Source organism: Xenopus laevis, chromosome 3L, assembly GCF_017654675.1.
Source record: "Xenopus laevis strain J_2021 chromosome 3L, Xenopus_laevis_v10.1, whole genome shotgun sequence".
Classification (NCBI taxonomy): Eukaryota; Metazoa; Chordata; class Amphibia; order Anura; family Pipidae; genus Xenopus; species Xenopus laevis.
Genome location: NC_054375.1, coordinates 115619913 through 115635894, shown reverse-complemented (window position 1 = coordinate 115635894; position 15982 = coordinate 115619913). Strand labels below are relative to the sequence as shown.

The window sequence follows — 15982 nt, the reverse complement described above, 5'->3', positions numbered from 1 at the left end:
TGGGGGGGGTTTACTGCTTTTAGCTCTGATGTCTGTGTGGTCTTTTAACTGTGGTGTGGGTGGAATCTGGGGTGGGCCCAGATCCCGAAAATGATGTTTTACGGGGCCCCGTCATTTCTAATGGTGGCCCTGGGTAAAATACATGGAAAATTTTCCATCCAATGTGACGCGACTTTGTTGGATGCGAATGGTGCATACAGTGCCTTCATTGGACGAGTTAAAATTTGATGGTGTCTGACAAAGTTATTTTTCCATTGAAATACATTGATGTAGATGCAGGAACAAACAACACCATCCAACTTTATATTCTAGCTATAGGGGGGTCAGATATCGTAGCATCCTACAAATCTTGTGCTGCTGCATGGCTTTGCATGGTGTTGCGTGGTGTTGGATGGCAAGATCAGATAAAAGCTGACCCACAAAATCTGATTGTAGTTTTATCCATGGCAGTCCACACAGTCAATAAGCAATTTCATCAGCATCTGCCATAGAAGTGAATGGGGGGGGGGGGTGATTTTGCATCTATCCCCTGGAGACAATACCCTCAGATTCACCCCTGTGGACCACTGCCATAAAGTCGCGCGTAGCAGTGCAGGAACAGGAGTGCCATCCCCATCACAATGAATATTTTAGCCAGAAAATTCACACTTGAGAGATTTTCAGCAGATTGGTGGTTGTTTTTTTCCCCGGTGCAGAAAACGCCTAAAACAACATGTAAGCCAATTTGTAATAGAAGAAAACAAACATCACAGCTGTCTAGACAGCAGCCAAAAACAGAAAAGCTGCGTGGGGTACGCCAAGCTGATTAATTATACAAACTGTTTCTGTGACACTTAACACTGACCAAAGCTATTCCAAACACATTTTATCAGCAGTTTTACCAAAAGAACAGAACAGAACATGAAGTCTCAGCTTGCTTCCTGCTGCTAAAGGCTGGCTTGTCTCCAGCAGCATCTCACCCTAGCACTGCTCCCATTAGATGTCACAGAAGCTTGCATTCCCTGAGCAAAACCATCCAGACACTAATAAATACTGCTTGTAACCCTACCCCTCCAGCCATTGTCATCTAAGAATTTCCTTTATGTTCAGAGGGCAGAAACTCCATTAGGATTGCCCAGCATGTAACCCTTTAGCTATTGTTTTACTACCATTTCTAGCAAATCAAATAAGTGATCTGGCTGCCAGTGGATGCTGGGAATTGTAGTCCACTGTTTGCTGGAGGGGCCTAAGGCATATAGTGCAGAACAGGGCACAGCTGGGGCACTTACAAGCAAAACATTGATGATAATATTAATAAAGATACAGTAAGAAGAGCTTGACTATAAAATGGTTTGGAGGGTGCAGCACTGCTTTGATTAATGACTAATCCTAGTGACATGTTTAATCACACAAAGTGAGTCTTTAGTAAGTCAATAGGTGTATGATTCACTGCTTCTGAAACAAGGCGTTGTGTGACATGTATAATGAGATGAATCAGCAGCAGCAGGAGCTGCCATACAGCACAACTGCCATGCGACACCCTTTAATGGACCGCCCCGTGTGACCCCTCTTTCTAAAAATAAGTGACCAGGTCTGCCCTTACCTGGTACAGCCAGCACCAGCCCGGAAGTCAGCAGAGTAAAACGAAGAAGTGTGTGAAGAGCTCGCACGGAGCCATCCATTGTCAGCATTCAGATGGGGCCACTGCCTGGAATTGGTAGTCCAACTAGCGCAGATTTATCGGGAATGATTTGATTGATCCCCTACTGCCCTTTGGAGTTCGGCGGTCCCAGGAAGATTTGTGAGCGCTGAGCCTGTGAATGCAGATTACCCAAGCATGTGACTCCACGGCTCCGCCAATGGGAAGAGGCGAGGAGGCAAAATCAGCTGTGCTCTGGATACAGACAAGGGAGGGATTTGTTGTGTCTACAAACTGGCAGTGTTTATGTAGAAACCTTCTCAGCATTGGCTTTATTCGTTTGGGGGAACTGGGAAGCGATGCTAATTTTTCTATTCATCTCCCGCCTTCCCTTTATTTCACAATATTCATCGCGCACAACTGAAGTTTTCCATTCAGCGTGGTGACACGGAGCTGTGCTCTGATAGGCTGCCCAGTGTAATAACACGCTCTGATAGGCAGTCCAGTGTAAGGGCACGGTGATAGGCTAGGATATTTCCTTCCCAGTGGGTTTTTGAACTGACTTTATGCCCGGGAGCATTTCAGTTTATTAGGGGAAAGGGGAGCATACCTCCCAACATTTTGGAAGTAAAAAGAGGGACAAAAATTTTTTTCCACACATAGCGCAGCAATTTTTTGACCACACCCCTTTCTGTGACCACACCCCCTAATTACCATGTTTGTTTTACAAAATTTGGCAGGTTATGAAAGTTTGAAAATATTTCTCCTTATCTAAACTGTGTTTTTGTGTCTCAAAATTGTTACAAAGTATCTTATTTGCACCTGTTACCTGTTCTGGGCTCTCTGCTAAAAGCCAATTAAGTGAGAAACTTTGTTTCTTTTTCTGGCTGTTCAGTGCAGAAAAATGAGGGACTTTCCAGTACAAATGAGGGACTGCGGGTTGAGCTGTCAAAAGAGGGACTGTCCCTCCGAAAAAGGGACAGTTGGGAGGTATGGGGGAGTAGTTTATGTCTTACAAGAGACTATACACATTAGGAACTGAATTGGAACATGCTCCTGATTGAGATACATTACAGGGATAATACGTCCACGTCCCAATTAGAAGCCGTGGATGTCCGCCGAGGTACGTGAACTGCAGAGGTCTCACCTTAGGTGATAAGGCAGCCCTAAGAACAGCAAGGGCAGAACTGTCCCAGGCTATCAAGGCAGCCAAACGTGCATACAGTCAAAGAATACAGTGGGGACACTAGACGCATGTGGCAAGGCGTTCAGGCTATCACCAACTACAGGATGACAACATCAGCCTGTGATGATGATGCCTCTCTTCCAGACATGCTAAATACATTTTACAGCCGGTTTGATGAAATGAACAACATGAAGGTGTTAAAGGGGAAGGAAACCTAGTCGGTGCAAACCCCCCACCCCCCCTCCCATTTGTTGCCCCCCTCCCTCCTCCCCCTGGCCTACCCGTCCCGCTGGGCACATGCCCCTAACTTGTTACTTACCCTTCTGCGCAGGTCCAGTCCAGGGAGTTCACAGACGACATCTTCTTCCACGCGATCTTCTTCCTGCTGTGAACGGCGCATGCGCAGTAGGATCAGTTCGCCGGTACGATCTACTGCGCATGCGCGTGACTTTTGGCGCATGCGCAGTAGATCCGTACCGGCAAAATGCTCCTACTGCGCATGCGCCAAAACGCCGTTCACAGCAGGAAGAAGATCGCGTGGAAGAAGATGTCGTCGGTGAACTCCCTGGACTGGACCTGCACAGAAGGGTAAGTAACAAGTTAGGGGCATTTGCCCAGCGGGACGGGTAGGCCAGGGGGGAGGAGGGAGGGGGGGCAACAAACGGGAGGGGGGGTGGGGGGTTTGCGCCGACTAGGTTTCCTTCCCCTTTAAAGACCATCCCTCCACACAAAGACCAGTTGCTACGTCTGACCAAGACCGATGTAAGGACTACTCTTCACAGAGTCAATCCTTGTAAGGCTGCAGGACCAGACAATATCCCTGAAAGAGTGCTCAGAGAATGTGCAGACCAGCTAGCGGATGTTCTCACCAACATTTTCAACATCTCCCTGAGCACTGCTGTTGTCCCGAAGTGCTTCAAGGAGTCCATCATTATTCCTTTGCCAAAGAAGCTCCATGTGTCCTGCCTCAATGACTATTGTCCTATCGCTCTAACATCCACCATAATGAAGTGCTGCAAGAGGCTGGTCATGAGACACATCAAAGGCTCTCACCATCTCTAGACCCACTGCAGTTCACCTACCGTTCCAATCGCTCAACCATTGCAATTACCCTGCACTTGGCACTTACTCACCTAGTCAATAAAGACACGTATGTACGAATGCTGTTGATAGACTTCAGCTCAGCATTCAATACAATCATACCTCAGCACCAGAGTGTCAAGCTGAGCATGTTGGCCTGAACACCTCTATCTGTAACTGGATCCTGGACTTCCTGACCAAGAGACCATCACACTGAGCACAGTGGCCTCTCAAGGCTGTGTGCTCAGTCCACTGCTGTTCACACTGCTGACCCACGACTGCGTGGCAAAGCATGGGTCAAATCACATCATCAAGTTCGCTGATGATACAACCGTGGTGGGTCTCATCAGCAAGAACAACGAGTCAGCATACAGACAAGAGGTGAAATGTCTAATGGACTGGTGCAAAGTCAACTATTTGTCTATGAACACGAACAAAACAAAGGAAATAGTTGTCGACTTCAGGAGAACACATGGTGATCATCCTCCTCTATATATAAAGAATCTCTGGTGGAAATCGTAAAGAGTACCAAATTCCTTGGGGTACATCTGGCAGAGAACCTCTCCTGGACCCTTAAAACCAGCTCTACAGTGAAGAAGGCACAGCAGCGTCTCTACTTTCTGCGGAAGCTGGAAAAAGCCTACCTCCCACCATCTATCCTCACTATCTTCTATAGAGGATCCATCGAAAGCATTTTATTCTGCTGTATCACTACCTGGTATGAAAACTGTTCTGCATCAGATTGCAAGATCTTGCAGCAGGTGGTGAGGACAGCGGAAAAGATCATTGGGTTCTCACTTCCCGCCATTATGAGTACATACCACACTCGCTGTCTCCAGAAGGCTACCAGCATTGTCAGGGATATTACCCACCCTGCACATGATCTCTTTACCCTCCTGCCATCCGGTAAAAAATACTGCAGCATTCGGGCGCTGACTTCCAGAATGTGCAACAGCTTTTTCCACAAGCCATCAGGCATCTCAACTCCAAAGGACTGAACTGAATATATTCATAAGGAACTGTATAGACCTCTGAAATACACTACATAAATCTATGTCTACCTTGCCCGCTAAACCATATACCTTCACTTCAAAAACTCTCTTTTTGAATGCACCTAGTATAGTCTTATAGTCTTATGTATAGCACCATGAGTTCTGGAGGAAAGTTATTTCGTTTCTACTATGTACTGTATTACTGTATATGGCTGAAATGACAATAAAATCCACTTGACTTGACTTGACTTATGAAAAATAGAATGAGGGACTAAAAGTTCTGCTGCAGGCAGGCATGTTGACCATTGTATAGCCATGCCCCCTAGATACCATGTCCATTTTAAAAAATTTGGCACATTTCTGGGAGTTTTAGGGTCATGTTTTATGTGTTATTATAGTTTTGCTAATTAAGGTGAAATTGACCTTTAAGCTGTTAGTCTCCCAAGAGACCTGCTCATCTTATGTGTTACAATTGTATCTAAGTGCAGGTGCTGAGTGTTCTGGGCTCTCTGCCAATTTAATTAAGTTTCAGAAACGTATGTTTTTCTGCCATCAGTGCAGGAGATCAAAGAGAAACTAGGGACATTTCAGTAACAAACTGGGACTGCGGCCTGAGCTGTCAAAATCAGGACTTTCCTGCAGAAAATGAGACTTTTGGGAGGTTTGAAATATGGTGATGTGGCTCTTAGATACAACTACAATTTTGACAGGTTGTACTGCCCCTTTAACAGGAGACAAGGCCTAATGGATATAATTAATGTGGTGCTGCATTCATCAACTGAGAGATGACTCAAAATGTATGTGATAAAGCGTGTGCTCTACTATTTTTGCCTTTACAAGTGTCAGGCAATCTCTTGTCTGACAGGCATAAATATTATTGTAAGGCACAGGTACAGCCAAGAGTCACCTGATGACAGACTGACATTGTGTTCAAGCATCTGAGACAGCAGAGCTGTTACAAGCAAATGGAAGCTGAATACTTATCCCTTTCCCTATTTGTGTAAGGGCTATGGGCATATTTATCAAGGCAGTATAAAAAGCGGTGCAGCACTGCCCAGCAGAGGCTAGAAACTAAGTTCCATGTCACATTTAGCACATGCTAGGATGAGCTAACTTACCGGTATGTTTTTGGAGTGTGGAGAGAAATTTGCTCAAACACAAGCTGAGCACATACTGTATGTTCTTTGCTGAGAATCAAGCTCAGCCTCAGGACCCCAATGCTAACCACAAACCGTGTCGTTAGCAGGGGCGCCTCTGCCGAATTAAGTAGAGAAATTTGAGGTGACAGCACCCACGGGTGTCCAGGGGAGGCAAAAAGATTTTCTTGGTGACTTTACGGAGGTGGTTCAGCTTTAAGTTAACTTTAAGTATATTATATAGAATATTCTATTCCTAGCAAGTTTGGTCTTTATTATGTTTTGTACATTTTATTAGTGATGGGCAAATTTTCGCCGATTTGCTTTGCGAAATGGCGCCGGCGTCTCGTTTTTGACACCGGCGTCTGTTTTTTGATGCTGGCAAATTTTCACGCCCATTTCGCGAATCGCGCAAATTCCCCGCAAATTCGTGCCTGGCGAATAAATTCGCCCATCACTACTTTTTTTTTTATATGGTGCTACTTATGTACACAGCACTGCACAGCATAACTTAGAATAAAAAGTATTTATAGAATTAATAGAATAAACAGGTGCTTATAATCATAAATACAAAGAACAGTTGCATTAAAGATTAAAGGACAAGGAAAGTTAAACTAAAGAAATAGGCTAAAAATGTTGTACATGATGTTTTGGGCTTCTGTACCAGCCCAAGGCAACCACAGCCATTTAGCAATAAATATCTGTGTCTCCAAAGATGCCCCAGTAGCTCCCCATGTTCTTTTCTGCTAATTCACTGCACATGCTCTGTGCTGCTGTCACTTACTGAGCTTAGGGACCCACTCACAATATACTGCACACATAGAACAGAAATGTTGCAATATAAGGCTGTTTAGTAATTAATACAGATAATTACTACATGGCAGTACAGAAACCATTGCAATTAGCATCAGCATTTAATAATCAGCCCTGTAGCTTGATAATTTGCGATGACCCCTAAGCTTAGCTTCACAACAGCTGCTCAGAGCCCACTGAGCAAATGAGTGTCGCAGACACTTTCCAAGATAGTGCCTATTGCATGTATGTTCAGATAATGTCTCCACTGACACACACGTTTATATAACCCCTTGGGTACAAATAGTGACCATCTCCTGTGATAATATGAATGATGCAAATTAAGGCATTGTGCTTGTTTTGTTTAGTAGGACCTTAGTGATTTGTTAATATTAGAATCTAGACTGATTTGGGTCTAGTTTATCTTTGTTTATTTTCATTTATATAGTTTATTTGTTGTGAGAAATGGAATCATTGGTATTTAAAGGAGAACAAAACCCTAAAACTGAAATGGCTAGAAATGCCATATTTTATAAGCTGAACTTATACACAATTAAACGGTGAAGAGAACGGGGGAATGTGTGGAGAGCAGTGATATCTAGGAAGTGCTAAATGGAAAGTGAAAGTAATTGTCTGCCCCGCCTCTCTGCCTAAGGCATAGAGGAGGGGCAGACAATATTTGATTGACAGCTGAGATCTTTAAATGAGTTTACAACAACTATGAACGCTTTAATAAAAAATAGAAATTGGATTTCATGTTTAATTTGAAAATGACTTTTATTATACAGATTTTTGTGTCTGGGTGACAGTACCGCTTTAAGTAGTATTGTTATGACTGTGTCTTAATGTATACTGCTTGGATCCATCTAGTAGTGTTTCTATAAACTCACTATGTTTTGAATCAGCAATATTCAAAGATATTTCCAAAGGATCTCTGAAAGCATATGTTTGCCTTTAAAGAACCTCCTTTATAATTTATGGCTTCTTGAAACCATACATTTTTTATATAATTTAAAATTAAGTTTTAAAGATTTATTGGATAACCATTTTTCTCATGGAAGCTATAAGTAGATGTGAAAAACCTTTTCATGCACACTGACTTTTCATAACTATGTAGACAAAATGTTCTGACAATTTTTATTGAATTTTCACTGTAAAAAACTCAACTTTTTTGGATTATCGGACGAGAACCCCAGCTGTTTTGTATTATCCAGCGCAGGTCACAATGTCAAGAAACAAATTCAGGGGTATCTGATATTGACTTCTACATGACCTCAACAAGTTTAAGATGGCATATTTGGTGATTTTTAGTATCTTTGGGGGTTCAAGGGTTTTTTAAAAAAAAACAAAAAAACCTCAACCGTAAAAAAACGTGGTTTAATAAATGTGTCCCTAATTGTAGTAGTTTTGTGTGGTTTTACGTTTAGTTTGAGTATCAGGTATTTTTAGATTATAGCCAGAAAATGTTCCACATTCCTCTGAAACACCAAAAACATCTTTGAGTGAATTTTATGGTTTTTCAAGATGATCATCAGCAAATGCAGAAAATGTAAGCAGTGTGTTATTAAACGTAATCCCTTGGAATTATTCTTTAGACTTTAGAGCACAAATCAGTGGCTCAATACTGACGTTAAACAGTAAAGGTGACATGGAGCAGCCTTGACAAAATCCTTTACGAATTTCTATGGATGTTAAAACTTGTGCTATAGATGTATTATACATAGTACAAATATTTAACAAAGATGTTAAATGGGCCTACTACAAAAAAATCTACAGACAATAAACAAGTTATTTTCCTTGCTACATATATCCATATATTAAGATATAGATCTTAATTAAAGATCTAACCCAATGCAAACAAGTTTTACTTTTAAGGGTAAGGACACACTGGACGATTTGTCGCCAACGTTTTTAAAAAGCAAATCGCGGCGACATATCGCTCGTTTTGTCTCTGAACAAAACCAAATGAAAGACGCCAGCTCCTGTGCCCACAGCGCGTTTGTGAATCGCCTGTAGCTCCAAAACGCACTGAGACCCTTTTCCGAGCGATTTATCAGAAATAGCATGTACTTAGAAAAGCACTGAAATCTCCTAGACACGCACACACATACAGATAAGTAGCAGCAATTGTATTCAAATTACAATGCGAACGCAATGACGCAAGAACGCAAGAACGTAAAGACGCCAGGTTACAGCGGGAAGCACAAACCGTTTCCGGTTTGGGTGGAGCGCGTACCGCACAGAGTAATGGGATACAAATCGCTCTGTGCCAATAGTCGCTGTGAATCGTCTGTTCAAAAAAGACGATTGTCTTGTCGCCGCGATTTACTTTTTTAAAACATTGGCGACAAATCGTCCAGTGTGTCCCTACCCTAAACAAGTTTAACCATTTTAAATGTATTCTGATTACTAGGTTACTTGTATTTGACAGTGAAATATTCTACACTACAAATTCAGATGTTTTCTTTCATTGCTCTATCCACAAAATAATCCAGGTGATTGGTTGTAGTGGGTAACAGAACCATGGCAATACTGTAACTGTCTGTTTGTGCATCACCCTTATAAAATCATATCTTAGTCATGGCATGTAGCTGCCTGTGCTAGTCATTCTTAAATTATTCATGACTATTAATTCAGACTGCCCCGCTTCTCTGCACCCACGGTTTCTTTAAAAAGCAGACAAAATTAAATTTTTGTAAGCATAGCCAAAGAGAAAATTGAGGGAACTTTGCATACAATAATAAATGCCTTCCATTTCTGTGGTTGACAACATGAAAAAGTATCTTGACGCCAGTTCCATTATAAAGATGATAAAACAATATCCAGGGAAGGTTTCACTGGTGCCTCACAGAGAGAATTATTCTGGAAAATGGGAACAAGTGGCACCACTGCTAAATCTGCCCCTGGGGATTGCCGTACATTATGGTAGATTATGAATGCCTGAGGTTAACCATGGATGAACTTGGCATATTCTGTTTATGTTCTTCTCTTTCAAGTTAGAAACTGTGATTCATTGCTCAGTCAGTGTTCACACCATGGAAAATGATGATCATTTTTTTGCATTGCTTGGACTGAAGACTGCTGAATTTGGGTAAATAAGTGAGTTAATTAAAAATCAAACAAATCAGAGGAAAATCATCCTCAGTGACATTGGAATGACCAGTAAAATCAAAAATGGAAAATATTTTTAAATACATTGATGGGCAGATTTATTAAGGATCAAGTTGTGTTTTCCACAAAAATTTTAGTTTTCGAGGTTATTTTTTTGGTAAAATCTATTTTTCGGGGTTTCAGGTCTTTTTTTAAAAAAATTAGAATTTTTCAAGATTTATTATACCCCCACCCTGGAAATAGCTGGAATCCAAAAATACACCATCTACAACCTGTCGAGGTCATGTAGAATCTGTGGCAGAGGCCCCTTGAACCATTTGAAGATATTAATAGCCTTCATGATGTTCGAGTGTTTTTCAGAGTGTTTTGCCCAAAAACTCAAACAATTAGAGCAAATCAAGTTTTATCCTCCTGAAAACTCTATCAATTTGAGTTTTCAGGTTGTTAACCCTGAAGTTGCTGGACTTTTTTCCATTCAAGGTTTTTCTTAAATAAGAAACCATTCGAGTTGTGAGTTCATTTGAGTTCATTCAAGGTATAAAAACTCTAAAATTCAACCTTTGATAAATAACCCCCTAAGTGTTATAGATAGTCAGGGCAATTTAGCTGAGCAGCACAGACTCCACTGAGGAGTGTGAGTGGGACTAGGATCCCATTTGCTAATTGCCCAGAACTTTGTTTTTCTTAAAACAAAGTCAACGTAACTCCTTTCCACAAATAATAATTTATGAATAATTTTTCTTGAAAAAAACGGAGAGACAAAACGTCACAACAAAATCAAGTGTCAATTTGCATTGTACTATTGTCACTCTGATTTTATTGAATTTTCGCTGCAAAACCCCAACATTTTCAGATTATCCAGCGCAGATCACAATGTCATAAAACAACTTCAAGGACATCTGCCATTGACTTCTACTTGAGCCCAGTTGCTGTAATAATGGCTGATTTCCCAGTGAGACCTCCCTGCTGGGCCTGTATGGAGCTGTTACAACTACTGAGGGCAATCTTTGCCAGATAGCTGAGCTCACCAGACACTTGGGGGCATATTTATCATTGGTCGAACTTCGATATTCCAATTCAAAAAGACCAACCGAACTTAAGTCAAAGTTTTTTTTTGGTCAAATAGGTAAGTTTTCAATCGAATAGGTCCGTATTTGGCTAAATTCGAATAGTACGAAACGAAGGAATAGCTCATTCGGTCGAATTTGATTCGAAGTCTTTCCCCAAAAAAAACTTAGATTTTTTAAAGTCCACCAATTGACTCCAAATAAGTTCTAGGAGTTCCCCCATAGGCTAAAACAGCAATTCGGCAGGTTTTAGATGGCGAATGGTCAAAGTCAAATTTTTAAAGAGACAGTACAGCAAAAAATATGAGTTTCCCCCTAAAAAGCACGACCAGAAAAAATCACAGTTTAATGGACCCAAAGTGTCAAAGATAGGGTCTAGAAGAGAGACACCCTTGGGGCTCAACTTAGGGTAAGGGCTGAACGCTGGGAGTGCCTCTGTCTACTCTGTGTATTCTCTCTCTCTTATTCTGCAAGGATTTACACTGATCATTGTTGCTGTGAGCATATGTCTATCCATTAAAGTCAGAATTGTTGGAATAAACAGCTTCAAAGCAGTATTTTTAAACTGCATGTGTTTTTATTAGCAGTGCAACACACTACATGTTTCGGGTAAAACCCTTTTTCAAGTGTAATGTCTATCCATTAATGTTCCTTGTTCATGTATTGTCTCATTGATCTCCTTTGTGGATAGTTCTTAATAAATAAGTTCTATAGTTAAGTTATAAGAACCACTGGCGCTCATTCTTATGGAAATCATTCTTATGGGGATCCTTTCGCATCCCGTGCACAATAGCCGTGGTGTTTGCTAGTGCCGTGTTGGACATAACGCCAGTCCAGAACATAACGCCAGACATCCCGATCACCTGGTATAGAAAGATGCTTTGCATTATTTAGCGGCTATTGTGCATGGGATGTGAAGGCAAGGCGCCTACAGGCTGCCAGGATAGCGGGCCCCGGTGCAAGCTGAGAGGGCTCCCTGGCTAATTTGGATGCTGATTTCAGCCTGACAGAGTCGCATTGGCCCGCTGTCACTGGAGATTGCTTTGCAACAGGAGGGATGACTGCCAGAAGTCGCCACTCATTGCTCAGTGTTCTGCCGGGGCTGGTTCTGGGCATTCTGCTCGCCTCCAGGTGTATCCTGCCCAGAGCAGCGGAACAGCAGAGAGCCAGCTGGAGGAGAGTGGGTGCGAAGAGGGGGTGTGTCAGGTGGGCAGGCTGTGAGCTGCGGGTGACAAGCTGCATTAAGGAGTGATTACAACGGGGTAATAGGTTGGCAGCAGCAGCTTCACAATGACACGTTGTTTGATAGCACTGACACATTCCTGCCACTGCCAAAGTCGCATCGCTTCCGGTTTTGGCAGAAGGGTTAGGGGGGAAGATGTGGAGCGCAGATCTACAGAGTGAGTCGCCCTATTGCCATTTTCAGTAGACAGAAAGCAGGGTTTTCAAACAGTATTTTTTAATAAAGCATTAATATCAATAAACTTTATTCAGGGTAGTTCTATTATTAGTGTGGGTAGAATTTATTTTGTAATAAATGTTTTTTTAGTGTTACTGGTCCTTTAAGGTTACAATTGTTCTCCACCCTGCCTCCACACCATTGAAAGGGGTCACACCTGAGTCTCTTAAGTCTCTCTTAAGCCGCTCCATTTTACTATAGCCTTATAACTGTAATATTGTGCCTTTATTTTATTTTTTTTGAGCGTGAAGGGTTGCCTGGGCTGAAATGCTCCATGTTTATATTACATTTGCTAGGTGTTAAACCATTTTTATAAGGTATGTTTTGCAGAAGACATTTAGTCAAATACAAGAGTCCTCTGCACTCAACCCATTATCAATATATTTAAGACAGCGACATTTTGTGCATACTGCTACTGAAAAATGCCTTACCCTTTAAACAAAACAGGGATTGTTTGTCCATATATTGCAATATATTTAAGCTGGCCAACTACGTCAAAGTCATCCCATATCTGGCCAGTCCTATGCTTAGCGTGGGCAACTAAACTCCTCTGAAGGGTTTCCCACCAGCACTTATCTAAATCGCTGGTGGGAAAACACACGAGTTGCTTCGGCTTTCTGAAGTCACCCGAACTTTCTTGTTTAAAGGGTAAGGCATTTTTCAGTAGCAGTATGCACAAAATGTCGCTGTCTTAAATATATTGATAATGGGTTGAGTGCAGAGGACTCTTGTATTTGACTATATGTATTTTGTGGTCACAGCCTCATTGCACCCCCGCCTAATGGTTTTAAAAAATAGTGGTGAGCACAACTTTCCCTTGTTTGTTGCAGAAGACATTGCCACTTATACAGCTACCCAAACCTGCCAAGTAGGTGGCACTACTGCTTTAAATTTGGCTCTGACAGGTGAGATCAGTTATTTCTAACCTGGCAAATCCACAACTCAACAACATTTAGTCATATAGATTATAACAATTTGATTATTAGTCTATAAATAAACTTGTAGAACAGGACAGAGTTCAGATCACAAAACAACTGTCAGTACAAAGATTATGAAACAGTGTTTAAAAGAACAATTACTAGAGTTGCCTTTCTTTTTCATGATTAAGCCTTTTAGTGCTGGTCGCTGAAGAATCTATGGCATCAGGATAATGATACAACATATACTTTGTGGTTTGGGTTCCCCTGCATGCTGTAAGGTAAGCTGACACTAATATATACCATAGACATAACATATTCCTTATATAAATTAAAATAGTCACAGAGGCTAAAAACTGAATCATGTAACACTAGTGACATCACCAAAATAATAAATATAATTTATGTCTTCACAAAGCAGTGTTTCTATAGTAAATAATGTCCCCCTACTGCATATTATGTCATCTATGATCTCCTTGACTATAATATATATATATATATATATATATATATATATATATATATATAGGGCCAAAGGACGAGTGCCTTTATACAAGTCGTGGAACTCTGAGGTGACTTCTAATATCCTCATATATTTTACAACAGGGGGTACATTATTTATTATAATACACAAGTTTCAGTGAGTCATGTGACAGAAATTACAATACTGAGAACCAAAAATGACTGATGACATGGCTCAATGAAACATGAATATACCCCCTGTTGTAAACTATATAGAAGTTCACTTGGCCTTTGGCCTCATGGTCATTGGTTGTCCTTTGTGATCTACCTGTATAATATCCTTATACTTTAAACAGTTTAATATAACATTAGTTAATTGGACTTATTTTATTGTTATATTATTAAGAAGCATAATATGGTGCAAAAACTATTACAATTAATATAGGCATAAATTACTGTATGCCATGAAAGGAGGAACCATTTTCCAGCAGGATACCCCTACCAAGCTACATATCTGAAGAATGCCATAGATTACATAATGTACTACTTGGTTGAGCTACCCCTGGTGCTTCCTCCACCTGTGCAACCTATTTTGGCATGTTTATATGCAGGCCCGGACAGGGTCGGACTGGGCCCCGCCGGCCCAGATCCGCACCCTGCATTTCTAAAGTTGTCTCACAGTGTGCGTGCGCACCTAAAGGTCTTCATGCCACGCTCAGCTTTCATAGTGCGTGTACACACCTAAAATTGTTCCTGGCGCGTCTGGCTCTCACAGTGCGCGTGTGCCCCCAGTCCAAACCTGGGCCCAGATTTGTGGAGAGGCCACCAAGGCCTGGGCATAGGGTGGCAAGATTTTAGGGGGCGGCATGCTGCCCAACACACCCACATTGGTTTAGAAACACTGGGGAGGAGAGGAGATACATAGTTTTTAAAATTTCCTGTACGCCAATCCCCATTGCTCTGGTCCCGAAGATGAAAATGTGATTCAATAAAAGTGAGGGGATGGGAAGATGAATGGCAGCAGGCCTAGGGGCGCCTGCTATGCAAATCCGGCCCTGTTTATATGCTGGTGGTTACTAGTTTATTTAGTCATTCAGTCACCACTCCTGCTGTGGGCATCCTTCTGCACTTGCCATTTCCCCACACCAGGGAGAACCCAACTCTTCATTAACCAGTGCTACTTTGTAATTTCAGCATGTCTGTGTGTGACAGGAGCAGCACTGACCAGATTACTGTAAATTAACTTATCAACACAAGCACCATTAGCAGCATCATAATACTCCAGTCCCTCAAAGAAAGAAATGAAAGAAAATGTATGACTATATAAAAATAAACAATTCTTTCTGGCATCAAATACAGGGTTGCTACACTTTTGACCAAGCCTTTGTTACATAAAGCCCCTTTCAGCATTATATCACTCAGTCCTGATTCACTATCACATCTTTTACCGCTGCTCTGAAAAGCAAAGAACCCACCATACATTATAGGACATGTTTTTAGGACCTGTACCTACCAGTGATGAATAAAGTAGGAACTACAGTATTTTGAGAGATGTTAGAACAGCAGAGAGGCATAATTAAGAGGCATAATTAATACAGCTAAATAAACGAATTTGTAATTTTGGCTTATTTATCACATTTGCTTATTTCTTATAGCGGAAGAAAATGTGGCAAAAACACAACATAAATCTGGCACAATATCTGTTGTTACATTTGTATGCCTATTGTCCAAGTTTAAGACATAAGGCTAGATTTATGAATATTAACAAGCATATCCAATGCAAAAATCATTTTCATAATATATACTTGAGTCTCCGCCTGGGTGCCCCATAGTATCGGTCATCTGGTTGCTTTCTGCAAATATGTTTATTTTTCATGACCTCTAGTGATACAATTAATACTTGTTTGTGGGACATCATGGATACTCTGAAGGCCACTGATATATGAGGAGATTAGTCACCTTGCAATTAATCTCCTGCAGTGTGTGGGTGACTAATCTCAACATATGAGTCACTTTGGCTTTCCGAAGTTACCCAAAGTTGCCTTGCGAAGAAAGTTCGGGTGACTTCAGAAAGCCGAAGCAACTCGTGTGTTTTCCCACCAGCGATTTAGATAAGTGCTGGTGGGAAACCCTTCAGAGGAGTTTAGTTGCCCACGCTAGAG

The 15982-nt window shown here is 41.4% G+C and overlaps 1 protein-coding gene across 2 annotated transcripts in view; it reads right to left on the bottom strand.

The window, feature by feature from the left end:
• Nucleotides 1-1979, bottom strand: part of mfge8.L (milk fat globule-EGF factor 8 protein L homeolog) — a 44720-nt gene extending 42741 nt beyond the window's left edge. The window contains exon 1 of one of the 2 annotated variants that reach the window (XM_018251269.2): nt 1583-1979. In XM_018251269.2, coding sequence (XP_018106758.1) covers nt 1583-1670 — 88 coding nt within the window. In that variant the 5' untranslated portion in view covers nt 1671-1979. 2 annotated transcript variants of the gene reach the window in all.
• Between the last annotated feature and the right edge of the window lie 14003 nt (nt 1980-15982).